The sequence below is a fragment of the Ictalurus furcatus genome, chromosome 16 (assembly GCF_023375685.1).
Source record: "Ictalurus furcatus strain D&B chromosome 16, Billie_1.0, whole genome shotgun sequence".
NCBI lineage: Eukaryota > Metazoa > Chordata > Actinopteri > Siluriformes > Ictaluridae > Ictalurus > Ictalurus furcatus.
In genome coordinates this window covers 17,022,118-17,048,762 of record NC_071270.1, presented here as the reverse complement: position 1 = coordinate 17,048,762, position 26,645 = coordinate 17,022,118, and the positions used below count along the sequence as shown (strand labels likewise).

The 26,645-nt window shown below is 37.0% G+C and overlaps 1 protein-coding gene across 2 annotated transcripts in view; it reads left to right on the top strand.

The window, feature by feature from the left end:
• The window catches only part of slc27a6 (solute carrier family 27 member 6), a 35,649-nt gene extending 9,503 nt beyond the window's left edge, over positions 1-26,146 (top strand). Inside the window, exons 4-10 of one of the 2 annotated variants that reach the window (XM_053644905.1) lie at positions 554-678; positions 4,370-4,564; positions 11,710-11,800; positions 13,182-13,380; positions 16,095-16,192; positions 17,232-17,362; positions 23,958-26,146. In XM_053644905.1, the coding sequence (XP_053500880.1) occupies positions 554-678; positions 4,370-4,564; positions 11,710-11,800; positions 13,182-13,380; positions 16,095-16,192; positions 17,232-17,362; positions 23,958-24,134 (1,016 nt within the window). In that variant the 3' untranslated portion in view covers positions 24,135-26,146. Of the gene's footprint in view, positions 1-553; positions 679-4,369; positions 4,565-11,709; positions 11,801-13,181; positions 13,381-16,094; positions 16,193-17,200; positions 17,363-23,957 lie in introns of those variants that run through there. The other variant, XM_053644906.1, reaches the window with a different exon arrangement.
• The last annotated feature ends 499 nt before the right edge of the window (positions 26,147-26,645 follow it).

Here is a 26,645-nt window from a genome sequence, read left to right as displayed (position 1 = left end):
TTCCAATCACAAGGAGTGTGTCTCGTTTTTTAATGAATAAAAAATGGTTGGAAAATTGGGCTGCATCACACCACTTTGTTGTTCATGAATTTCTTATAACAGAAGGCCCTGTCATGGTTTATTCCTTCTATGAAGACTAGTTTGAAAACATTTGAGTAATTTGACTGTAGAAGCATATATATATATATAAAATATGCTATTATTTGTACGTATATAAGAGAACTAAGTTATTCTTCATATATATTTGTATGTTTATATATTCACTTTTTTACTTTACTTTTATTATATATATATATATATATATATATATATATATATATATATATATATATATATATATATATATATATATATATGGAAAAATACACAATAAGCAGTTTTGCATTATTCAATAGCATGACAGGATTTGGGGCTTTACGTCACACGTATATATATATACGTGTGACGTAAAGCCCCAAATCCTGTCATGCTATTGAATAATGCAAAACTGCTTATTGTGTATTTTTCCGTCATTTTTATCTTACGTGATTCTTCTTTTGTTTTCATCTCATAGGTGCAACGTGTGTTTTGAAGAAGAAATTTTCCGCCTCACAGTTTTGGAACGACTGTCGAAAGTACAACATTACCATCTTCCAGTATATCGGGGAGCTGTGCCGCTATCTGTGCAATCAACCCCAGGTAACACACAGCTCAGTACCTTGCTAACTTTGACTAAAATTTCGCGAGGTAAATTTGGCAAGAAAATGTCTTCAATTCTGACTAAAATTTGATATAATTCTAGGGTTCTCCTAGTACTGGCAAGAAAAAAGGCTTGATATAGGTGCTCCTTTTTTGGCTGTTATTTTTCAGTTCTTTACGCTGATTTTGGATTAGCAGTTCAAGGTGTCCGAGTATGAAATCACATTTTATTTACACAAATAATGTGTTACATGATATAATCATGTATTTATGGAAATATTGCAGTGCACAGCTTGGAAATAAAGAATGCTAGGCCATGGAAGGCTTGAATTATGAGTCATTAGTCAATGGATATATAGCAAACACTGACTGTTACAATATTACTGAATATAAAACGGTTTTTAAATGAGTACCTCTTAGAGACCTGATTTTATAGAGCGCTATTTCAGCCCAATCTTCAGTCCTGTTTATCCAATTCTGTTTAATTTGGTTGAGATATGGTGGCTGTGAAGGCCATAGCAAGGCGTTACACTGGCCTAATGCAGCATCTTGATTTCTTACATGTATATCTGAATTAGTCTAAGGTTCATACACAAAGGTTTGGATTTCCCCAATGTGTCTTCTTGCGTTGTTGTAATAAAGTATAATTTAGTATAGAGTAACAAAGATGGTGGGAAGAGGAGGTGGGATTGGAATGAACTTAGTGTGAGACCAAGTAAAACTTGCTTATCATGCATAGTTGTAGTTCCTTGCATTATTATGAGAGCAAGGGTTATGAGATTATTATGCATTATTATGAGAGCAAGGATGTTACTCTACTACATTTTAGAGCATTAAAAGTAAACATATTGTACAATATATTATTTAACGCAGATTATTTGAATTCTTTAAATAATTTTAGGAGTAGATTAGGAGTAATTGAATAGAAATACTTCGAAGTCAAAATCAGAATGTAAATAAAGACATGAGCACCAAACACCGTGGCTGCCCCAAGAGAAGCGCCAACAGATAGAAATCAGTGCATAGCAACGTCTTGATATGGGAAGTGTAACCAATATTTTGTTTAAAGATAACTTGCTTAACTCCTGAAACCCAGCATTCTTATTACCAGCTTTATTTTACTCATGTGGTGGCAAGCCCGTACTCGTGTACGTGTAGATTTTCCCGCAGGCAAGCGCAACTTATGATGGTACACCGTGTCCCATACATAATGATACTTCTAAACAGTTGCCATGTTTTATGTCACTAGCATTCTTTGTGGATTGACTGACAAATAGAGGTTTGTGTTGGATGACCCCTGCTTCCCATGCACCTTTTGTCTTCCTCTCTGCTATCACTATCAGCAAATGAGCAAACACTCTGAAAGCTGCCTTTGTGCCAGTCTGTTGATTCTCCTCCGTGGCAGAACTGACCACCCCACATTACCGCCTACATCACTGCACTCAACAGCAGACTGAAGTGGAGTTTCTATCCACATTCAAATCTTGAATGGAAATTTTTAAAAAAATGCCTAAATACCATAAAGATTTATGGTACAAACGTTGACAAAAAATAATACTGTTGAAGGATATTCTATACTTATATTAACAATGGCCATCTATGGCAATATTATACATTTAGAACATGTTTATAAAGGACAAATATAACAGGTGAAAATTATTTAACTACTAAGGCTTCTCCTAAGGCTCCAGGAAACTGCAAAAAGTTCCGGAAATGAGAACTAGACATTCCTGGATGAGTTCCCATATTGTGTTTCCTCTGTGCAGCAGGAACCATGACAATTATGGTATGTAAAATAAAATAAGTAATGCACATGGCTATATTATTTGAGAACCAGGACAAAGATTGTGATTGTGTTCTTCCTGATATTTTGGCATGTTGCTTGAATATGTAAAGAATTGTTGTTTGAATATGTAAAGAATTTCCTATTGGGGCATTTCTGACATTGTCACATCATTAACATGATGTTAATGAACATGGCAATACCATACAACTTATAAAAAATTAAAAATGAAATGAAAATAATATACATTATTTCTCCATTTTCTGCTAATTACATGTGTAAGTGGAATTACACTCTAAATTGTGGGGGATTTAGGGGGGAGAAACGAATTAGCCAAGCAGTTATGTGAACCTGTAGGATGTATTTATTGTTGGAGACTTAAAACGTAAAAAGTAAAAACCTGTTCGTGTACTGGAGTAACAAACTGCTTTTGTTAACCCACAAAGTTGCAGAGAGCCAACTGGGGAATGAGAATCCTGCTACGCTGGTATTTCTGCATAAACTTAAAATAGTTTAGGTGTGTTGCAATGGAAGTAGGCAGTTACAGCAAATTTCACAGTATAATAAGTGTGAACACAATAAGAAGTGGAGAATTATATATATATATATATATATATATATATATATATATATATATATATATATAATTTTTTAAAAAAAATTTTAAACAAATCTCCTAAGAATTCAGTCATGGACAGTGCTCGCATATGTACACTCACCAGTCACTTTCGCACCTGCTCATTCGCACATGGTTATCCAGTCAGCCAATCCTGTGGCAGCAGTGCATAAAATCATGCAGATACAGGTCAAGAGCTTCAGCTAATGTTCACAGGTTGTTGGTGGCAAATGGGCTGAGTATTGGTATGAGTTTGAGTATTTCAGAAACCGCTGTTCTTGGATTTTCATGCACATAGGTCTCTTTGGTTTATAGAGAATGGTGTGAAAAACAAAAAACAAAAGCATCTAGTAAGTGGAAGTTCCTTGGTCGAAAAGGCTTTCTTGATGAGGGAGGTCAGAGGAAAAAGGCCAGACTGTTTTGAGCTGACAGGAAGTCTACAGCAATTCGAATAATCGCTCTTTACAACTGTGGTGAGCAGAAAAGTATGTTAGAATGCACAAAACACAGAAACCTATGGTAGATGGGCTACAGCAGAAGATCAAATTGGGTTCCATTCTTATGCAAACTGTATCCTCAAATTTCTGTCCTTGGCTGACAGGAGTGGAACCCGATGGGGTCTTCGCAGATTTTCACAGCAAATAGCAATTTTGAAAAAAATCTAATAATATGGAGTCTCACATTCTGTATTTTGATCAAGCAAAATACAATTGAAATACTCGCATATGGTAAAGATACTCTCAGTTGAAGAGGTGCATACAAATTTGATGAAAGTACCTCAGCAGTGTTGAATTCTCTGATCTGATTGTTCGGAAGGTGTGGATTCATTATCTTTAGCAGCAGCTCTGAGAGTAGTACCGGCTGCAAGGCAAATTGCAGGTCAGTATAAAGCTAAATTACAAGGAGTCACATGATCTAAGATAATAAACTGATTAAAACTGTGTTGTTATCTAACAAGAAAGCAAGTATATAATCATTGATACCGGAGACACTTGATGTTCCACAACATTAAATGTGATTATAAACGGATGAAAACTTCTTGATGAAAAATGTCTTTCTTTAATAAATAAAATATTATAACCTGTGCTAAATTACTGTCAGATTAGAAGAATAAAACATTCCAGAATGTGCAGTTATAGGAAGATGATCTGCTTTTTGAGATGACAACATCACTCATTGATCAATTGTCCTATAATAGTGCACCCCATTGTGTTTTTGTCCTGACACGAGAGCTGTAAGAAATGTATGAGAATGTGTTGCATTTTTTAATAAGTGTTCATTGGTATCACCAGGCAGAGAATGAGAAGGATCATAAAGTGCGAATGGGTGTGGGAAACGGCCTCCGCCAGGATGTATGGAGAGAATTCCACAGACGTTTTGGAGAGATCCGCATGTGTGAGCTGTACGGCTCCACCGAGGGAAACCTCTGCTTCATGAACCATATCGGCAAGATCGGAGCAGTCGGTCGCTCTAACTTCTTCTACAAGGTGAGTGTGTACTTTTTTTTTCTTTTTGAGATTTGCTCTGTTATTTATGCATGCTTTAGGATTGCCAGGGTTCTGACATAGGTTTTCAGTATTCAGTGCTGAGTTAAACATGGATTAGTCTAAACTTTATTTTAGTTCTCCATTTCTTTAAGGATATATAGTATTGCGATTGAATCAAGAGCGTTAGTTATGAAAAATCAAGTCTAAACTACAGGTCATGTCAATCATCTGAATCTGCCACACAGTGGGGCACAGTGGCTTTGTGGTTAGCACGTTTGCCTCGCACCTCTGGAGTTGGGGGTTCAAATCCCATCTCCGCCTTGTGTGCACAGAGTTTGCATGTTAAAAAAGGGATGGATGAATGGCCCACGCAGACAGTCACGTTACAGTTGATCTAAAAAGTCTAACAGAGGTTTACCAGAGGTTTGTACCTCTGTTAAAATGGCAGATTTTTTTGTGAAGTAAAAAAAAAAAATGAAACCAAGATGAATCATTTCAGAATCTTTTCTACCATTATTGTAAAAATGTTAACCTATTAATTAAAGTGAAAAACAATAAATCATTTTAGGAGAAAAAAAAAAATAATAACCTGGTTGCATAAGTATGCACACCCCTAAACTAATACTTAGTTGAAGCGCCTTTAAATTTTATCGCAGCATTCAATCTTTTTGGGTAAGAGTCAGTTTGGCACATATTGACTTAGCAATAATTTGCCAGTCGTCCTTGCAAAAGCATTCTAATTCTGTCAAATTTGGCATCTCCTGTGCACAGCCCTATTCAGGTCACCCCAGAGATTTTTGATTAGATTTAGATCTGAGCTCTGGCCAGGCCATTCCAAAACCTTGATTTTGTTTTGTTGAAGCCATTCTTCTGTTGAACTGGAGGTTGGCTTTGGGTCGTTTCATACTGAAAGGTGAAATTCCTCTTCATCTTAAGTGTTGTAGCAGAAGACTTAAGGTTTTATGCTAAAATTGACTGGTATTTGGAGCTATTCATTATTCCCTCCACCCTGATTAAAGACCTAGTTCAAGCTGAAGAAAAGCAGCCACCACCATGAGAATGATGCTGCCACCACCATGCTTCCCTGTAGGGATGGTGTACTTTTGGTGATGTACTGTGTTTATTTTGTGCCAAATATACCTTTTGGTATTATGACCAAAAATTTCAAGTTTGGTCTCATCACATCATTAGACATTATTCTACATGGTTTGGGTAGATTAGATGATTATTTGTTTATTTATTGGTTTAAAAAAGGCTTCCGTCTTGCCACCCTACCCCATAGCCCAGAGATATGAAGAATTTGGAAGATTGTTGTCACATATAGAGAGTGACCAGTACTTGCCAGAAAGTGCTGCAATTTCTTTTAATGCTGCTGTAGACCTCTTGGCGGGCTCCCTGACCTGTTTTCTCCTAGTCTTCCCATCTTTTTTAGAAGGACGTCCTGTTCTTAGTGCTTTTTTGTTTTTTTATTTTTAATAAATTTGCAAAGATTTCAAACAAACTTCTTTCACGTTGTCATTATGGGGTATTGTTTGTAGAATTTTGAGGAAAATAATGAATTTAATCCATTCTGGAATAAGGCTGTAACATAACAAAATGTGGAAAAAGTGAAGCGCTGTGAATACTTTCCGGATGTACTGGATGTATGTGTGTGTATATCATATCATATCATATCATGTCATGCCATGCCATGTCATGCCATGCCATGCCATGCCATGCCATGCCATGTCATGCCATGCCATGCCATGCCATGTCATGCCATGCCATGTCGCAAGGCCACTGTATTAATTTGCAATCACTTTCATGCAACACAACATACAACTGACCCAGGATACGATCCTAGCATACCTCTGAGCAGTTTAGGGTTATAATTCCTGAGCTGCATTTGGTAAGTAGTTGCATTTGGTTCTAGGCAGGAACTTATTTATACAAGTAGCAATGTATTCAATATGTTATTGAATAATTTTTAAGTTAAACACAGTCTTAACAAGACAGAACGAAATGCAATTGACTCATCTACTGTGGGATTTAGACATCTTTCTTTAGTTTTCATGTTGAGCTTTGGATCGATAAAGAATTAGGAAGCTCAGTTAATTCACCAGTAAAACTGTACTGATCTGAATCAGAGCTGTGAGCTGTGCGATTTTGCTCAACAGTCAAGAGCACCTTTGTGAAGCTGCTATCTATTGTGACAACGTTTGCGATTAAAGGTTACTTTAGAATGTCAAATTCCTACATTTTATTAACAAAGCATGTCGTATGTTAAACTGGTTTTTAACAAATGACAAAGTTTAAGTGATTTTTATGATGTTGATGTTACAAATCACCTAGCCAATTTGTGTGGTTTCAGAACATGAAAGATAAGAGACTTGCAAGTGTGAGAGTGGTCTAGGTAGTGGCAAAAAGACCATTTCAAGTGCACAAATAAAGCAAAAGACAATGAGTAATAGATTCAGTAAGAAAAGGATCATTTCCAGTTCTGATAGACTTGATAGAGGCTGATAGAGGTCTCATGCTGTAGTAAAATGTATGGACACGTATTATACACACTGATTACGTGGTGTTCCAGTGAAGCAGATTAATAGTACACACGGTGTCATGTGGTGTATTTGAAACATCAAACTTGTTCTGGTCTTGCTACAATGAGAGGGCCGAAACACATGACTCCTATTCAAGACACATCATTAGGTATTTGAATTACTGCAACAAAAATTGTATACTTTCAACAATCACTTCACTCTTAAGAGAACTATGCTTGAAGAACGTTATTTTATAGATCAACCAACAGGAATGTAAAGTACTGGAACCTACTGAATACATGTGGGAGATTTTAGACTGATGTGTTAGACAGTGCTCTCCATCACCAATCCACCAGAGTGAATATGTTTTGGAAAAATATTGTTCATCCCTCCAGTACAGTTCTAGATGCTTGTGGAATCTACTGTATGCCAAGGCACACTAAAGCTGTTGTGGTGGATCGCCACTTTAATAAGTCACCTTATGTTATTTTTCCTCTTAATCGGTCACTCGACTGTTTTCCTAATTTTGGATTATGAGCACATGCCAGAAGCTGCTGTGACTATTTTTATGACTACTTTATTAGATAGAATACCACAGTAAGCTGTTGAACTGGGAGAACATATAGACCAGGGATCAGATATCATCTTGGAAAATTGTCATAGATAGTGTAATATGATATTTTCTTCCCAGACACTGCAAATAACTATTACTATTTTTAAGTGGCTCCTGTGTAATAAATAAAGAATATAAATAAATAAATAAAATAAAAAAAGGTTTCTCTTTCACACAGAACTGAATGTACAGAAGTGCCAATATTTACAGTTAACCTCTTGCTTTGCTGCTACAGGAGACCCCTAAAAAACCTGTGCTATTTTGCTTTCTTACATAAAGCAGCAGTCAGACCAAGTGTGAATACAATTTGCTTGGTGGAAAAGCCAAGGACATGGATATGACAGACATTTTCTTTCTGGTAGCAGTTACTTTGGCTTTGTGTCAACTTTATCTATATAAACTTTGAACTGTGAATCAATGAACCTTGGTCTCGTGAGCCAATAGAAAACATAACGGTCAGTATTTTTCTTATCTTTGTTGTTACGATACAGGGAGGTGAGGTGGGAGCAGGTGCAGATCAAAGTCTTTATTGCTCAAACACAAGGTCAATAAACATGAGCAGCGATACACGGTCTTAGACATGAAGCGAGATTCAAGGCATGAAACATAAACAGGACACGAGAATACGACCGCTTAACATCGAGGTGGCTAACACTTACATGTACTTAGACTTAGTTAGCTAGTTAACCGTATCTCCAAAAAATACTGAGCGAAGTGCAATGTAACATGAGGGCTTTAAATAGCAAACACAATCAAATAAACACAGACAGCTGGAGTAAATCAAGACACACCCTCGAACATCAACCAATGCGTAAACAGGGGGAGAACCAAAACAAGCAAAGGTGCGTGTCCATATACAAGAGTGCAGTCTCGTGCACGCGCGCTCTAAAGCCGCTCGTGCATGTCGACGCCGCAGTGCCATCTGCTAGTGGGAGCATAACATTTGTCAATAATAAGTCTATGATAACAGTGCAAGATTGAAATGTGGTGCACGTTGGCACTTTCTGTACATGTCAGATACGTCACGATTTTCCTTTTTATCATGGATATTTCTTTGTTTCTTTTTTTTTCCCTTGTGGACATGACGACATGATTTTCTTTTTTATAAGCTCTTTTATAATCCCACAATTATAGACAGAAATGATCACAATGGGAAGACGGTGTTCACATGTTAAATCTGTGACTACAGAGACTTAAACATTGTTTGTTTAAAGTATAAAAAATATATAAAACTTACCAGACCATGCATCCTACTGTCACATCTACCCTGAGCAGGAAGTGGGAAAGGGGTCCTCAGAGTTATAGCTGACCGTGACATTGCATGATTTATTTAGGATTATAAAAAAATAAAGTCTTTGATCATCAGTTTTTTATGGAAAATATAATTTAAGATTTACTTTATTTTTTGTTTAAAATGAGAGGCAGAGATCTGTAAAATATCACATTTAGATTTATGAATTACTGCATTTTTAAGCACTTTATTAGGCAGTTTGATATTGTGACCTCTTGATGTTTTCCAAGTAGAGCATGCATTTAGAAGAATTGTAATGAAATTATTTTTTAAAAAAATTATAAGCAATAAATGCCCAGAGTATACAGATTACCATTAGATTTAACTTTAAGTTAAGTATTTTTATTTTTTAGGAATTTCTTCATTTTTACCATAAAGAGGACTTTTGTGTGTAGGACACGTTTTGTCCCTCATCTCAAGAATCAGTGACACCTGTTTGGGCAGACAGGTTGCTTGATTTGCTTAATGTTTCCCTTTTCGTGCCAGTAATAAAATATAAAGACCAGTTGGGTGTTTTTAAATTTATTATTATTATTATTATTATTATTATTATTATGTTCTATACTTAACTCTTTAATGCATGCATGTTTCGCCAATCATTATTACATATTCGGGTCGTTAGCCTGGATGGATCTCTAAACTGCCCCTATAGTATAAAACTGTCCTAATGTTTTATTAACAATAACAAAATAATAAATTTCTTATATTTTGACATTTTATTTGTCAATAAACATATAAAAATATATACACCATTAAAATTATGCACTTATACTGTAATTCACACACTAAAATAGTAAAAGTATGTAAGCATTTTCATGCAATCGTTTCAGTCACCATAACAAAATTAAAATCATTACAATATTTAATATTTTCGTAATTAAAGTAATTTTATAATGTATAATTTTCATGGCTAAAAACGGGGACTGTTCCATCGCTGAGCCCAGATTTTTCTCCATGTATTTTTTGCAGCTCAGCTAGTAGCCCAAGTTTTATTTTATGAAAGCTGAGGTAACTTAGCTGTCAATGTCAGAAAAAGTCGGATTCATCATAAAACTTGCCTCGGGTGTTGTCACTGTTTGTAGGACTACCAGACCGATAAAATATACAACTTTTCTAACTAGGCTAGTTTGGTGTCGCTAGCCAAGGGGAGGTATAACTAAGCTATGGATTTACCTGCTACAGTGCCATGCAAAGTACATTATCTTTCCTTATGCTCTGCTCATATCATGTTCACATAAACTGGAACTCATATAGACATTTTACACACCTTGTTTTCCTGCTCAGCATCAGAGGATGATACTGTTTCAGTTTCAACCCATTTACTGGTATAAAAAAGAAAAATAAAAAAAAAATGGCATATGTCCATTTCCTTCACACTGACTGTGTGAGCTAGCAATCGACAGAATTGAGAGCTGTCCGCCAATAAGAAACGAGTGTTTCCATGTATTTTCCTGTAAACCCTGTCTGATTGGTCTCGCCTTCGTTCAAAGAAGATATAAAATTACAACACCGCCATCTTCTTTTACTGATGTTCAGTTACGTAGTGACAAACGGCTCCAAGTGGAGAATTATTCAGGGCTTAAGAAAAGATCTTTGGGGCTACAGCCCCCAATGCCCAGGCCAGGTTATGCCCCTGCCTAAAAACAATATTATCAAATAATATTATGATAAGCAAATGTGGCACCTTCTGTACTTCGCCCAGTAAATTCAACATCTGGCTCATATTGAGAATCAGGATCATTCGAGGCTATTATCATGTTCGTAATCATCAATATCAGTAGTTTGTTTGCTGACAGCTTTATCATCAAATCCGCCATCAAACAGCGCTAGTATTTGATTAGAAACTTATTCTGCAGTAAATCGCTGAACCATGTCAAATTTTGTAACGTTTCTTTTACACCTGGGGTCATTATGATCATGACACATTACATCATCATTGTTTACCAAACATTCCCACCTTGAAAAATAAAATTGAATTGCACTTATTAAACCATGAGAGATTCAGTATAGCTGCGCAGAAAAATATACTTGCACTATTGCATACCTCGGGTCGGTAGTGACCCTATAGACTTTTTACAATAAATTAATTATAAAACAGATATTATTTCGACAATTTTATATTTTTTTCTTGTTATATTGTTGTTGATAAACAGTTTGAGGAATACTAAGAAAATGGAGGTCTAATATGGAAAAATTAATGATGGGGAGGGTACTGAATGACGTCCTGGGTTGCTAACGACCCGAGGTATGCGTTTAAGGGTTAATACACTACATTATTATCTGCAATATGTTACAGAATAATATAGTATATAAGCATAGAATGTAATAAGTAAAAAATGCCCAAAATTAAGACAAGCCCTTGTTCAGTCTGCTATCTAGTCAACGTGCAGTGTTACACTGATGGACTGCAGACTGAACATGTGCTTGTGATCATTTTGTAACAGTTAGCATAGAGTAAAATGATTCCGTTGGTTGCTTATAAATCTAAATATTTCTGCATATTGCAATTTTTTATATAAGCCCAACCAATACATATTTTATCATTTATACACTAAGCATGGAGCTGTCTTGTCAACCTAAACAAAAACATGTTTTTTGTGGTAATTTTTTTTCTCTCTGCCTGCTGTACCTTTCTTATTAGCAATGTTCACACTTCTGGAGTATATGTAAAATACTATGTGAACACCCAAAATGTAACATTTCTACTTCTGTTGTTCTGCAGATCCTGTTTAAGTATGATTTGGTGAAATATGACATGGCAAAAGATGAACCTGTGAAAGATGAACAGGGTTTCTGTCAGCGGGTTGATAAAGGTGAGGCAATGCAAGTTTTGTTGTTTTTGACCAAGTCTTTAAAAAAAGAAATCAACAGTCATCCTGTAGAACTAGTCTGGACAAAAAAGAAAGTCTCTGTGACACTGGAACTGAGAATAGGCTGATGAGAGTCAAAGGGCCATGAAACCGGAAACGTACAATAACATGAAACTTTGTATCATTCACAAACTGTGCCTGAATTCTTCTCTCAATATTGTTGTATTCATATGTAGATATTTTATTTAATATTATTAATGATTGAAGTTTTATTGAGCATCTTGCAGAATCAGCCAGTTCTTCTGGAGACTTTGACTTTTACACTTGCTACTTATATTTGCATCAAAACCCAGCAGCCTCCATTATGTTTTTTTTTGTCTGAAAAGTGGTCTCTTATGTAATATGCTGCTTTTTTTTTTTTCTTTAATTAACATACAAACATTTTTCTGTAACGTTTCATTTTGTGTTGGAAAATGAATGTTTGGAAATCTAAAATGTTTTTGTATGGACTCGATAACGTAGAAGTCATAAAATCTATAACAAAGTTTGTACAAAAAAGAAAAATAGGATGCCTAAGATTTTTGCACAGTACTGTATAGTGTCAGGCAAAACCAAAAGACATAAAAGAAAATGCATCAAAGATTTTTAATAGAAACTAAGCTGAAACATGTATAAGCATTTACAAAAAGCAGGCATGAAAGCACAGAGTGCACATGATGACTCACAATGTGGAAATGTCGTGAAGACAAGAAAATAATTACACAAAATACACAAAAATTGTCTCAACATGCGGTAGTGTTTGAAAGCTAAAGCAATTCTTTGACATTTTTGATGACAAAAATCAAATATTCTCATATGACTCATATAATGATTTTTGATATGTGCAATAGAAATGCCTAATTGAGATTTTATGGATTTTGAGATGATCATATCGGTGCCAGGAGTTTGCATGTTCTCCCCGTGCTGCGGGGGTTTCCTCCGGGTACTCCGGTTTCCTCCCCCAGTCCAAAGACATATATGGTAGGCTGATTGGTATGTCCAAAGTACCTGTAGTGTATGAATGGGTGTGTGAATGTGTATGTGATTGATTGACACCCCATCCAGGCTGTACCCCACATTGTGCCCCATGCCCCCTGGGATAGTCTCCAGGTTCCCCGCGACCCAGAAGGATAAGCGGTATAGAAAATGGATGGACATTGGGACCATATCAGTATTGGTTCGGATGCAACGTTTTTCTAATCCAACCCATTTATAGATTTATGCTGTGGAAACATGTGATCTTGATAGGCCAATACTAATATGACCGATATTGCTATCATTTCTAAAATAGAAAAATGGGATTGTATCATCATTACTAAACCGAGCCCGAATTGCTTGTTCCCAGGTGAGATGGGTTTGCTGTTGTCCCAAATCAGTTCCCAAACTCCATTCTTTGGCTATGCTGGGAGCAAACAGCTAACTGAGAAAAAGCTCATGAGGAATGTGTTTAAGAAAGGAGATGCCTATTTCAACACGGGCGACCTGATGGCCGAGGACCAGGACAACTTCATCAGCTTTAAGGACCGAGTGGGCGACACTTTCAGGTAAGGCAGGAAATGTATTCTGCCTGTTGCAGGGGTCTCCGGCTTTTCATATTCATGGTGATCATTTCTAAACCAGAGTCAGATCACTGGTTCTAGGTCACGATTCACTTTGCAAACAACTGCCACACTGTGTCAGAAAGTAAACCTGATACCACGATCGGGCTCATGATTGAAATGATAAGTTGCAGTGCATCCCACAGGACTGTGTCAAACCAATTTTGTTCTTGTCTTTGGTTTCCATTAGGGTCCTGCTGATCTGCTCTACTCTCTTCCTTTCAGTTCAGTTCAGTTCAGTTCAGTGCAGTGAACTTTTTTGTCATGACCTCTCTCTCTCTCTCTCTCTCTCTTTCTCCCCCCTCTTTCCCCAGCCCTGAACTTGAACTTTGTAACCAAATCGTGAAAAATACTTCAATAATTGCTTTAAATTGTAATTTAACAGTAGATCTGTACTGTTACAATGGATATAAAAAAGTCTACACACCCTATTAAACCTGTCCAGGTTTTTATGCCGTTAAAGAATGGAACTAAGATAAATCATGTCAGATCTTTGGCCACCTTAATGTGAAATTGCAGAGTATACAAATAAAATGAAAAACAATATGAATTTTTTTTTAGGGAAAAAAAGGAAAAAAAAAACTTACAATAACCTAGTTGCATAAGTGTGTACACAGCTAAACTAATACCTTTTTGATGCACCTTTTGATTAAATTACTTTTCAATTTGGGGTAAGAGTCTATCAGGTTGGCACATCTTGACTTGGCAATATTTCCCACTCTTTCTTCCAAAAACATTCTAGAGCCATCAGATTGTGAGGGCAAATTGGATTCAGGACTGGGCTCTGGTTAAGTCATTCAAAGTCATTGATCTTCTTTTGGTAAAGCCATTCCTTTGTTGATTCGGATGTATGCTTTGGGTCACTGTCATTCTGAAAGGTGAAATTCCTTCTTACTAGCAGACACCTGAAGGTTTTGCACTGAAATTGACTGGTATTTGTAGCTATTCATGATTCCCTCCACCCAGATGTGAAGAAAATGAGAGATTGTTGTCAAATGCAGAGAGTAATCAGTACTTGTCAGATATTCCTGCCATAGATCTATTGGCAGCCTCCTTGTTGAAAGGTATCCATCAGGACAGGGGTATAAAAGAATTTCAAAAACATTAGATGTACCATGGAACACTGTGAAGGCCATCTTCGAGAGAAATAGAGAAAATGGAGCACCACAGCGACGTCAACAAGAACAGGACATCCCTCCGAATTTTATAAAAGGACCAAGTGAGATACCATACAGCAGGGGTGTCAGACGTACGGCCCACGGGCCAAAACCGGCCCGCTAGGGGGTTCAATCCGGCCCGCAGGATGAATTTTGAAAGTGAAAAAATGCATAAAAGACACGAACTAGAAATTTTTTATAAAATGCTATTCCTAAATTATCCACTAGGGGCGCACTGTTTTAGTCAGAGTAGAAGACGCGGCACAACTCTGGGACTCAGACCGAACAGCAGATGGTAGCAATGCGCTTTTGCTGTTTGTTATTGCGGTGTAGTCTAACCTATTTTCTACTCGCCCCCACACCCTCATTAGCCAAAATGTCTTTGTCAAAAAGGAGAAAAGTGGATACTCTGTATCCACTTTTCTCCTTTTTTGACAAAGGACCAAAAGATGCCAAGTTTCAGGAGCAAAAACAAAGTAGTCTAGACATGACGAACTCCTTTAAAATGCTGCTTCAGACACTGATTGCACTTAAAGAATACAGTTCTGTGAAAATGAATCCTTGCTGTAGTAATAGTTAAATAATGTGCAATTTAATGTTAGTCAACAGCTTCACTACAAAAGAGTTTGGTTTGGTGGAATCCTATTGTTCATGCAATGCCATAAATTTTAAAGTTCAACAAAATCAATAAAGTTCAATTTTTCAGTTCCAAATAAGTGTGACAAACTATTTTGCATTTGTACAAACACTGTGACCAGTTGTAATGCGTTCATGTAAGTGATAATCAGAAGCAAATTGCACATGTTTGTCTTAAGAAATCTGAGGTTGTTCATGATATGTTTTGTAAAAGGATATTTCATTAAATCTGAAGATTTTCCTAATGTACTTGTACTTCTTTGCACGAAAACAAAGGGAAAAACATGGACTTATGGTTATTTGTAGGTAAATATGCTATGATTTTACTGGCCCGGCCCACTTTACATCTAATTAGGCTATATGTGGCCCCTGAACTAAAATGAGTTTGACAGCCCTACCATACAGGCTGTGTAAGCTCTTTGTGGACCATAGCTTCAGCAGTCAGGTGAAACCCAGAAGCTGTGACGGAAATCCTACAAAAATGGTTGGTCTTTACTTGGGGTTAAGCAGAATAATTAACTTGATGACAGCTTTATGATAATTACTTTTGAACATGAGATTGAATGTGATTGGTTCATTTTGAACACAGCCCCATACCATTTCCATATTTTTCCCTAAACTCTTTCTGGGATTTTTTTTCCACTTAATTTTTTTTTACAAGTTGTCATTTCACATTGAGGGTGGATAAAGTTCTGACATGATTTATCTTGGTTTCATTTTTATTTATTTATTTTTTTTGCATCACAAAAACCTGCCATTTTAACAGGGGTGTGTAGACTTTTTACATCCATTGTACATGAAACAGGCCTCCAGTTAAAGTTGCATAGACCATGGCTGATCCTGTAAGCATGCACGTGTTATTTTCAGGTGGAAGGGTGAAAATGTGGCCACCACTGAGGTGGCAGAGATTCTTGGACTGCTGGACTTTATTCAGGAAGTCAATGTGTATGGAGTGGAGGTTCCAGGTAATAAAACATGGCTTTTTTTTTTTTTAAAAAAACCATTAATGAATTTTGTTTATCGAAAGAAAATGTGAAGTTTGGTTGAGACAATACTGAGATTATAAAAAGATTAGAGCTCAGAGTTCTCACTGCAGAGATTACAGTTGTGAATAGAGCTTACTTCTTGTCTATGTCTGGCAAGAGGTTATATTTGGAATCGATTAAATGTTTTGGTGTGAAGCAGACAGACCTATTCATCTCAGATGGTGGGAGAATGCTGCCACCAAATGGCTGACCTGTATCAATCACCAGCTTTGAGATAGCATCCTGGCGTCAAACACTTAGATGAAAATCTATCAGATTCAAACACTACACGTATTAAACAGACATAACAGCAGAATCAGCATCATGATAAACTACATGGCATAATAAACTTGATGTAGTCTATAAGTTCTATAAGTCAGCTGAAATGTGCATTCAAACAAGACAAATGATTTTTTTGAATTCTGTAACATTAAAAAGATCTTAATTCTAATATCCTTTTGTGAAGCCAGTGAAATGAACTATGTTCCTTCATGGCAACAGAATAGAATAATAAATAGTTGTATAATCATGTTTTACTGCACATGACAACATGTATTTGCAATAGGAACCTCAATCTGATACAATTAGACAACACATTTACTTTAAAGTGATGTTTACCTTATCTAATTACTATACTTTACACATTTTAAAGTATTTTATAAACCACATGAATTGTGATCAAGGCCAGATCTACACAGATAGAAGCAATGTTTATAATGTCTAAAACCGTAAAATCAGGTAGGTCAATAATGTAGGTTAACACGTTTCTACTTACACCCAATGTGCATATTGTTGACACACGATGCCGCTGCTGCATTGCCCAGGATGAAAAACTATTAATCGGAAAAAAAGACTGTTAATCTCTTGAGGATATAAATATTTCAGTGTTTACAACAGCAGTAATGCTGACATAAGGAGTACTGACCATGTGTTCGTCTCACTAAATAGAATAAATGAATGAAGAAATGTTCTGTCGCAGGCCATGAGGGTCGAGCTGGCATGGCTTCAGTGATCATTAGGCCTGATTGCGTGTTTGACGGAAAGAAGCTGTTTGAGAACATCATGGATCACCTACCAGCCTATGCCCGCCCTCTCTTCATCAGAATACAGGTAAGATTAAGCACTTAGTGGATTTCTGAGTGAGTTGTACTTAAGCGCTGAACAACATAATGCTGTAAATACAGAATATTTATGTTTTGTACGTTCTAGTTGAAGGACCTTATAGTTTAAATGACTTTTTCTGTGACAAGCCTGCCCCCTGCTGTTGATAGCACAATACATTACAATACAGAAATTAATCGAATAGAGAAATTAAAGGAGTACTCCAGCAGTTTTCAACCTCATCTCTATCTATTGCATCTGTAGATCATGTGTGATTATTGTATAATTTGTCTCCTTAGAAATAGGACTACTTTCTTCATTGGGAAGAGTATTTATTTAGGCATTACTAAGTTGTATGTAGTTGGTTGGGTCTGACTGCATATGATTTTGATTCTACAAAACCATGGGAAAGCACACATAACTGTTGTATTGCTTCAGTGTTTGAAAGTTGGATGCATTTACATAGGAATATTTTAGTTACACAAATCTATCTAAAATATTTTGTCTTGATTTTGTGTTATATAGTCACATATTTGAACTCTTTCTCGCAGTACATTGGCATTCCATTTCACTAGCGGAATGGAAATCGACTTATCTGACATTTTCAAACAGTATAACCAAATTATTGATTATATCGCTGCAAATCTGTTATAAGATTAGTCAGGACACTGTTGGGTTTCTGTGGGTAGAGTATCATGACTCTGTGTTTAGCTGCTGGTGAGCAGGGCCATGGGAAATGGGAAGAGTGCGAGCCCCTCCTGGGCAAACAATCCACACCTCTCCACAAAAACATTGGTACAGAGATAAAACAGACAACACAATTAAAGCTTTTTTGATACCAAAACACCATATACAACTGCCACAATAAAATTATAAACCATGTTTATAACATTTACTTAAACCTTTTAGGATAGGTACAAATAAATACTGCAAATTCTTAAGCCCTTAGTGCAGGGGTGGGCAATTATTTTTTCCATGGGGCCACATGAGAAACAGAAAATATTGTGAAGGGCCGGACCAAAAGGCTGAACTCAATTCTGCATAATATTAATTGTATTTCTTTATAAAAAGCAGTAAATAGCACTGTTTTGACAAGTTGGTAAGCTTGGTAAGAGTTTATGTTATGATTAATCAATGAAAAAGTGTGGTTGCCTTACAAAAAATGTCATTTATTCAATCAAATTTCCCAAAACAATGGTAAACAAAATGTGAACATTTTTACCATTTGTGACTTATTATATTAGTGATCATTTTCATTCACATTCACCCCAAAACACATTTTGAGTTTCATATACTGTTGGAAAGAGATTCTTAGCTTTCTAAAGACATAACAACATTGTCTTTGTACTCCAAATATTAAGCAAGATACATCATATTATAATAATGATTGTCACTGAACTGTGATTTTGAGAAAAAGGCCTCCAAAGAAAATGTCCCAGTTCACTGCTAGTTGGTGCCTTTAAATGCCTACATTTGTAGTCTAACCACCTCATTTGGTGTTTTTCAGTTCTTTTTTCTTGTTCAGTGAGAGAAATCTAGTCTCTGTTGGGCTTTAACGAGTGAATCAAAGTCAGGTTGAATGTCTGAGGTGGAGATGCGAAGAACAGCTGACAGATGAGCATCAGTAAGAGAGGATCTATACCTGGATTTGGCAAACTTCATCACTGAGACTGTTTGTTCACATATGTAGGTAGAGCCAAAGAGAACCAACATCTTCTGAGCATGTCTCCTCATGTTTGGAAAGTTATCCTCCTTGAAAGAAGAGTAAAAATCCAGCAGTGATCCTGAATTAAAGTGCTCTGCTAGTACTGCATCAGACTGCAGGTCAATGAGTCCCAGCTGAACATCACTGGGTGCATTATCCACACTGCAGGTAAAGGGAGAGGAAATCAAGTGCATTTCATCCTCGGTTGTTCTGAGATCTTCAAATCGCCTTGAAAACTCAACATGCAGTGCTCCTAACATGGATGAGTACCTGCGGAGGTGATCAGCTGATGGTGTGACTTCTTTCAGGGTTTGCATGTGAGTGAGAGTGTTGCTCTCCAGTTGGCTTGAAAGAAACTGCAACTTTCTCATAAAAGCCTTCACCAGGCTGTGCATTTCATGAACAAAAAGGCCCTTGCCTTGCAGTTTGGTGTTTAGTTCATTCATCAGTGCAGTCACATCAACAGCAAATGCAAAATCTGCCATCCAGTCCTCATCTGAGAGCTCTGGGATGTCTTTGCCTTTCTTCTCACAAAACTCTCGAATCTCTGCTTTCAGGTCCCAAACTCTTTTTAGAATTTTGCCCAGGCTGAGCCGTCTGACAGCTGTGTGGTAGCGGATGTCACTATGTTCAGTCTCATGCTCCTCCAAAAGTAAAACAAACTGTCTGTGATTCAATGCTCGTGCCCTGATGAAGTTAACTATTTTAGTTACAGCATCAATGACATGGTTAATTTTTAGCACTGACTTGCACAACACATGCTGATGTATAATACAATGCAAAATTACCAATTTCTGATTTGCGTCAATTTCAGTCACTTTATCTTGCATACGTTTCAAAAGTCCGACATTTTTCCCTGTTACATTTGGACAACCATCCATTGTGACTCCTGCCAGCCTTTCCCATTTCAGTCCCAGCGTCTCCATGCATGTATTTACCTCCGTGAAAAGATCGCTCCCTGTCGTCCCTTTCATTGGCCGCATTGCTGCCAGCTCCTCCGTAATCTTGAAGTCCGTTATCCCACGGACAAATACGAGTAACTGGGCGGTGTCACGAACATCAACGCTCTCGTCTAAAGCCAAGGAGAAAAAGTCAAAACTTCCCACCTCACATTGCAGCTGAAGCTCCAAATTCCCCGCAATGTCCTCGATCCTTCTCGTCACGGTTCGCCTGGACAGCGGGACTTGCTCAAATGCTCCTTTTTTTCAGGGCATATTAGTGCTGCAGAATCCACCAAGTACTCTTTGACAAACTCCCCCTCCGAGAATGGCTTACTGTTTTTAGCGATTTTGTGGGATATCATAAAGCTGGTCTTGGTTGCTGCATCCCTGGATGTGTGAAGCTTGGTAAAAAAGCCTTGCTGCTGTTGTAGCTTAGCTAGCAAAGCTTCCGATGTCCGCGCCTTTTCAGCATCATTCAAGTTTTTGTATTTCTCTGCGTGTTTCGTCTCAAAACGCCGACTCAAACTGTAATCCTTAAACACGGCGATCTGCTCTCCGTAAACTAAACACACGGCTTTACCTCTGACTTCAGTAAATAAATACTTAGCAGTCCATTTGTTGTTGAAAACCCTGCATTCGGCATCTACCTTTCTTTTTTTAGCATGAGCGAACATTTTTGAGGGCTAAAATCGCCTTGTGACCTGCTTGTGTTGATTCAATCATGCGCACGTATTGATTTACGTATTGCGTCATTACGCAGATGAATAAAAAAACTATTTCAAAATAAAAGCAATGCAGCTTCACTCCATGCATGAGGTAAAATTGGAAAATATGTTTATTTTGTAATTTCCACTTAACCGGTCAAAGTCAACCAAAGGGCCGTATGTGGCCCGTGGGCCGTACAATGCCCAGGTCTGCCTTAGTGTCTACTTGCATATGAGCCAGTAGCCACTATTGTGGAGTGTGACAACCCAAATAAATTTAATGCTGAACACGGGCAGCACCAAAACATGCGGAAATTAAATTTTTTGGCCTCTGGTAATGATCCAATTTTATACATCTGTGAGTGGCAAAAGTATGTGAAACTCTACGATTAGCAGTTAATTTGAAGGTGAAATTAGAGTCAGTTGTTTTCAATCAGTGGGATGATAATCAGGTGTGAGTGAATACTGTTTTATTTAAAGAACACGGATCTATCAAAGTCTGATCTTCACAACACATGTTTGTGGGAGTGTATCATGGCACGAACAAAGGAGATTTCTGAGGACCTCAGAAAAAGAGTTGTTGCTCATCAGGCTGGAAAAGGTTACAAGACCATCTCTAAATAGTGTGGACTCCAATCCAATCCAATCCAATCCAATACCAATCCACAGTCAGACAGATTGTGTACAAATGGAGGAAATTTAAGACCATTGTTACCCTACCCAGGAGTGGTCGACCAACAAAGATCACTCCAGGAGCAAGATGTGTAATAGTTCGTCAGGTCACAAAGGATGCCAGGGTAATTTCTAAGCAACTAAAGGCCTCTCTCTCATTGGTTAATGTTAATGTTTGAGTCCACCATCAGGAGAACTCTGAACAATAAAAAGAACATTGCTGCCTGTCTACATTTGCTAAAGATCACGTGGACAAACCAGAAGGCTAAATGGAAAAATGTTTTGCAAACGGATGAGACTAAAATATAACTTTTTGGTTTAAATGAGAAGTGTTATGTTCGGAGAAATGAAAACACTGTGGTCCAGCTTATGAATCTTATCCCATCTGTGAAACATGCTGGTGTCAGGACATCTGTAGATAAACTGCATCTCAAGAGAAAGTGGGTCATGCAGCATGACAACGACCCTAAGCACACAAGTCGTTCTACCAAAGAAGAATAAAGTTAATGTTTTGGAATGGCCAAGTCAAAGTCCTGACCTTAATCCAATAGAAATGTTGTGGAAGGACCTGAAGCAAGCAGTTCATTGAGGAAACTCATCAACATGCCAGAGTTGAAGCTGTTCTGTACTGAGAAAAGGGCGAAAAGCCGAGGTGCAGGACTGATCAACAGCTACAGAAACGTTTAGTTGCAGTTATTTCTGCACAAGGGGGTCACACCAGATACTGAAATCAAAGGTTCACATACTTTTGCCACTCACAGATATGTAATATTGAATCATTTTCCTTAATAAATAAATGACCAAATATAACCCAAATATAATATTTTCATCTCGTTTGTTTAATGGGGTTCTCTAGGTCTTTTAGGACTTGTGTGAAAATCTGATAATGTTTTATGTCATATATATATATATATATATATATATATATATATATATATGCAGAAGAAAATTCTAAAGGGTTCACAAACTTGCAAGCACCACTGTATGTGTGAAATGCTTGTTTCCCCACTCAAAATCTGAGAAAAAGAAGAAATGTTTTGGGGCTACTTTCAGGTATTTTGTGTGGTTTTTGAGATGTAGTTAAGCTGGAAATTTTGCTGAAACCTGTCAACTCTGGTAAATGATATTACCTCGAAGACAGTTGAACTTATGTCTAAACCCACTCAAAATGAGCTGCTAGTCTGTATCCTGGATGACTGTATGTTGTTGAGTCTAATACGGTGTCTAATACAGTGTCTAATACAGGATTACTCTAAACATTCACTAGATGGTAGCCTACAGCAGCTTACTTTGGTTGGAGGCTATGTTATTAATGCCTGCCTGCCCCATCAAAATCTCTGGCCACAAGCTGCTGCTGATATTGGCAGACACTTTTATCCAGGGCAATCACAAAAATACTTGTCTGCTTGGAAGAGCATTTTTTGTTATTATCTTATGCAAGTGTAGGTCAGGTGAAAGAAACACTGTCTGAAATGCTACCTAGCTAAGGCACTGCGAGAAACAGGAATCAGTGATGATACTGCACATGACTAGTGATGGTTGGTCATGATATTGAGTGTAAGGGCTAAAAAATTCTACTATCACCCAAAAAAAAAAAAAAAATAACAATGGAGGCCCAAATAATCAAAACACATTAACATGTGTTTATGTGTTAAGTGTTTATGTTCATGTGTTATGTGTTATGTGTTAACATGTGTGGAGTCACCCGGCCCGGGTGACTCCACATGTCGGAGTGTCCTTGGGCAAGACACTGTACCCCAAGTTGCTCCCGATGGCAAGTTAGCACCTTGCATGGCAGCTCTGCTACCATTGGTGTGCGAGTGTGTGTGTGAATGGGTGAATGAGACACAGTGTAAAGCGCTTTGGATAAAAGCGCTATATAAGTGCGCCATTTACCATTTACCATTTAACATATACAACCAGTAACACAGTTACTATCATGAAACCATTGTAATTCACCCTTATAGCATGGCACTTCATCATAGGAATAAAACTGTTATGCATACACATAACAGTATGTTATAAAGACTTTTATTTTTTTCACTAGTGTTACTAGTCCATAATCATGGTGTGTCTCTTCCAAACAGCAATCGTGGTAAAAAGTTGTGTTTGTGTAAATGCATCTGCAATTTGTTTCTTCATGTAATTTGTAATTTGACTGGATGGTGTGTAAATAGTCCATCTACTTCTAGTTTCTCTCCTAAAGGCATTTTTTTTAAAAAGGCAGTGATTAAGAAAGTAATCCACTTTGTTCATGTTTATTACACCTGCTATTCTACTCAACACGCACTTTTCCAATCACTGCGAATGATATGTTATGGATATGTCAGTAAAGCAGGACTAAATAAATTGAATAAGTATTTTATTTCCTTCAAAAATATATATGATTAGTGTATCTATTGAAGTGACTAGATTGAGATCATGATGTAAAACACTGTAGTATTCGTTTAATATCTCTGTATTCTGTTTACAATGATATCAAGGCAACTCATTATCCTAAATGATTTCTTGGAAAATGATTGACCTGGAAAGGACATGAAGCACTGTATGACATAATGTTCTTTTATTCCACTGTTTGTTAGGAGTCTATGGAGATGACTGGCACATTCAAGCAGCTAAAGTTCTGTCTGGTGAAGAGCGGCTTCAACCCTGCTACCATCTCTGACCCGCTCTATTTCTTAGACTATACAGAGAAATGCTACATTCCCCTCACAGACTCCATCTATGACAGCATAGTATCGGGCCAGCGAAAGCTCTAAAGGCTCCGTTATACTGACAAACCAAATGGACAGGCTGTTCTGAAGAAAGATGCACCTGAATGCACCCAATTCTTTTGTATTGTTGTATATTTGATTGAGCGTGAGAGCAATCCTGAATGACTTGACTAATGTTGAATAATGAATTGCGTCGTCCTTTGTCAACATTTCACAGAGACAGTACTGGTTAATAATGAATTAGGGAGTTTTAATGACTTGAGTGGCCTTTTGCAGAGATGGAGCTGAATAAGAGGCCAGATTCTCACCAATGCCCACCTGGTATCGGGTTCTGGTGCCTCCTCAGTCTGTCTGGCACAGTTTAAAAGGCCAGGTGACTCTTAGCCTTAATAATGCCCCTACTTCATCCTTCATCATCATCTCCTCGACTCTCTGTGCTCTGCTGCGTTCCTTCTCGTCAGTGGAGATCAATACAGGAAATGAGCACGGCTGCTGCCGTCACCATGAAATTAGATTTCACTTTAGATCTAAAACATTGCTATATTTAAAACTGCAGTCTGCAATTACATACCTCTCTAGAGAATGACATGGACAAATGTTTATCATTGGAAGCACGTCCTTTCATATGCATCAAGAGCCAAGATCATGAGCAGTTGTGTAGATTTTTATTACTTAATAATAATTTTAGTATTAGTCATCTAGAGCTCTGTTCGGGAAAATCTTTAGACCAGGATGTTTTTAACGCTTCCTACAAATGTTTCACATATTTTTTAGACTAAATGCAGACTGTATCTTTGAATTCACATTTATTAACATGAATGTTTAATAAGTCTCAGTATTGTGGCAACTGTGAACATGGGACCAGTGAAGGAATTTTAGTTTGTAAAGCCAAAGTTATTCACAGCAACGAAACATGTTCAAGTGGTTATTTTATGCACTACTTTCGAGGGTCTAAACAACACCTTTTGTTGTTGTTTTGCCTTCGCACTCTGCCACTTGAGATGAAATATGAGTGGGTATTGGAGCTTTTCTTTAAGCTTAAAGAGCTGCTCCAAAAGTCAAAGCAGGGATAAATCAAGTATTTTGGCATGCACTGCATCACTGCGCAAATGAATAAACAGATACAGCTGCTTACCAAGACACAGTTACAAGTCCAATCTTGTAAATTGCATCCATGGTCTATAGTTCCTTGCATAGGTATTCACCCCCTCAAACTTCTCCACATTTTGTAATGCAAGGCACTGTATAATGCACATAAATGTTAAGCTTCCTGATTAAAAAGTTAGTCCTTTCCACAAATTCCTAAAAAATTGTGTGAAATAGGTGGGATGTAGTTGACATAAAGGAGTTACCACATTTGGCATGGCAATAGGACACCACCTGTCAAATGAATTCACTGAATTTCCTGGTGTGCCACAATGAATGTTGTAAATCAACAGTTCTATAAACAGTGGGATGTAAACATGAGGTAATATTTGGAACAGCAAGTGAAAGGAAAAGAGTTGGGGTTAAATTTGACAGGCTCTTTCTCAGGACAAATCATTACCTGTCTGTATGGAGCTGTGCGAGAAGTAAGTGCAACTAAATATTATATAGAAATGTCAGTGATACTGAGTTTGAAAGTAATGAAAGTAATATTATATACAATGCACTGTATTATGTAGGTAATTTGTCTATCCACATATACCCTCAAGAGTCTAAAAGTAATAAATGTGCCTTACATCTTATTAATTCAGAGAGAATTTTTATTGTGCCTTAGTTGAGAGTGCCTACACCAAGACCTTATTCTGTTTCCAATTGCCATTTTAATCTTTCCATAATTCAGAATTTATTGTGAATTATAGATTTGTGTGATGTTGTACTGGAATAATAAGTTTAATATCATTTTTCTGAAATGAATTTTCATGCATTCATTCCAATGTAATAAAAGCAATTTGGTGTTGTGTATTTTTTGTTGTAGCCCTTACTGAACACTGTGATTATAGTTGATTCAGCTATCAACTATTCACGTTATGATTGCAATAACTTGTTTTATTAATAAATAAACCCGTGTTTAATCCTGTTGCATTATTTAAATGCTAGACATTAGTTGAATCCATGTAAAGCATAGTTTTCATTCTTACAATTGAGTGTGTTCGCTTTTATATTAATATAATAGTGGGGGGGAGAACCCCAAAATGATCATTTTAAACGTGTATTCTGAATGTGAAAAATGTTCTTGCCGACTTTGTGGCTTCATAACTGTCTCCAACCTCTTTTGCATTCTCTAAACACATAGTCTGGTCCTAAACTGATCTTAAATTGAGAGTGACGTGTGAATGTATTTGACGGAGCAGTTTGTTTTTCCCCCCTCCTTTTACATGATTTGAAATGCCAAGACAATCCGTTCTAATTTCACTTGTGAAATCTTCTAATGTTAAAGAAATGTTGATTTTTAATTATGCGGTGTATTCCCAGCTCAGTCTAAAGTTGGTGATGGAAATGAAAGTTAAATAGTACACTTTCAGGTATAATGTTAAAGCTAAATTGTTGAATTTGACTGATGCTACCTTTTCT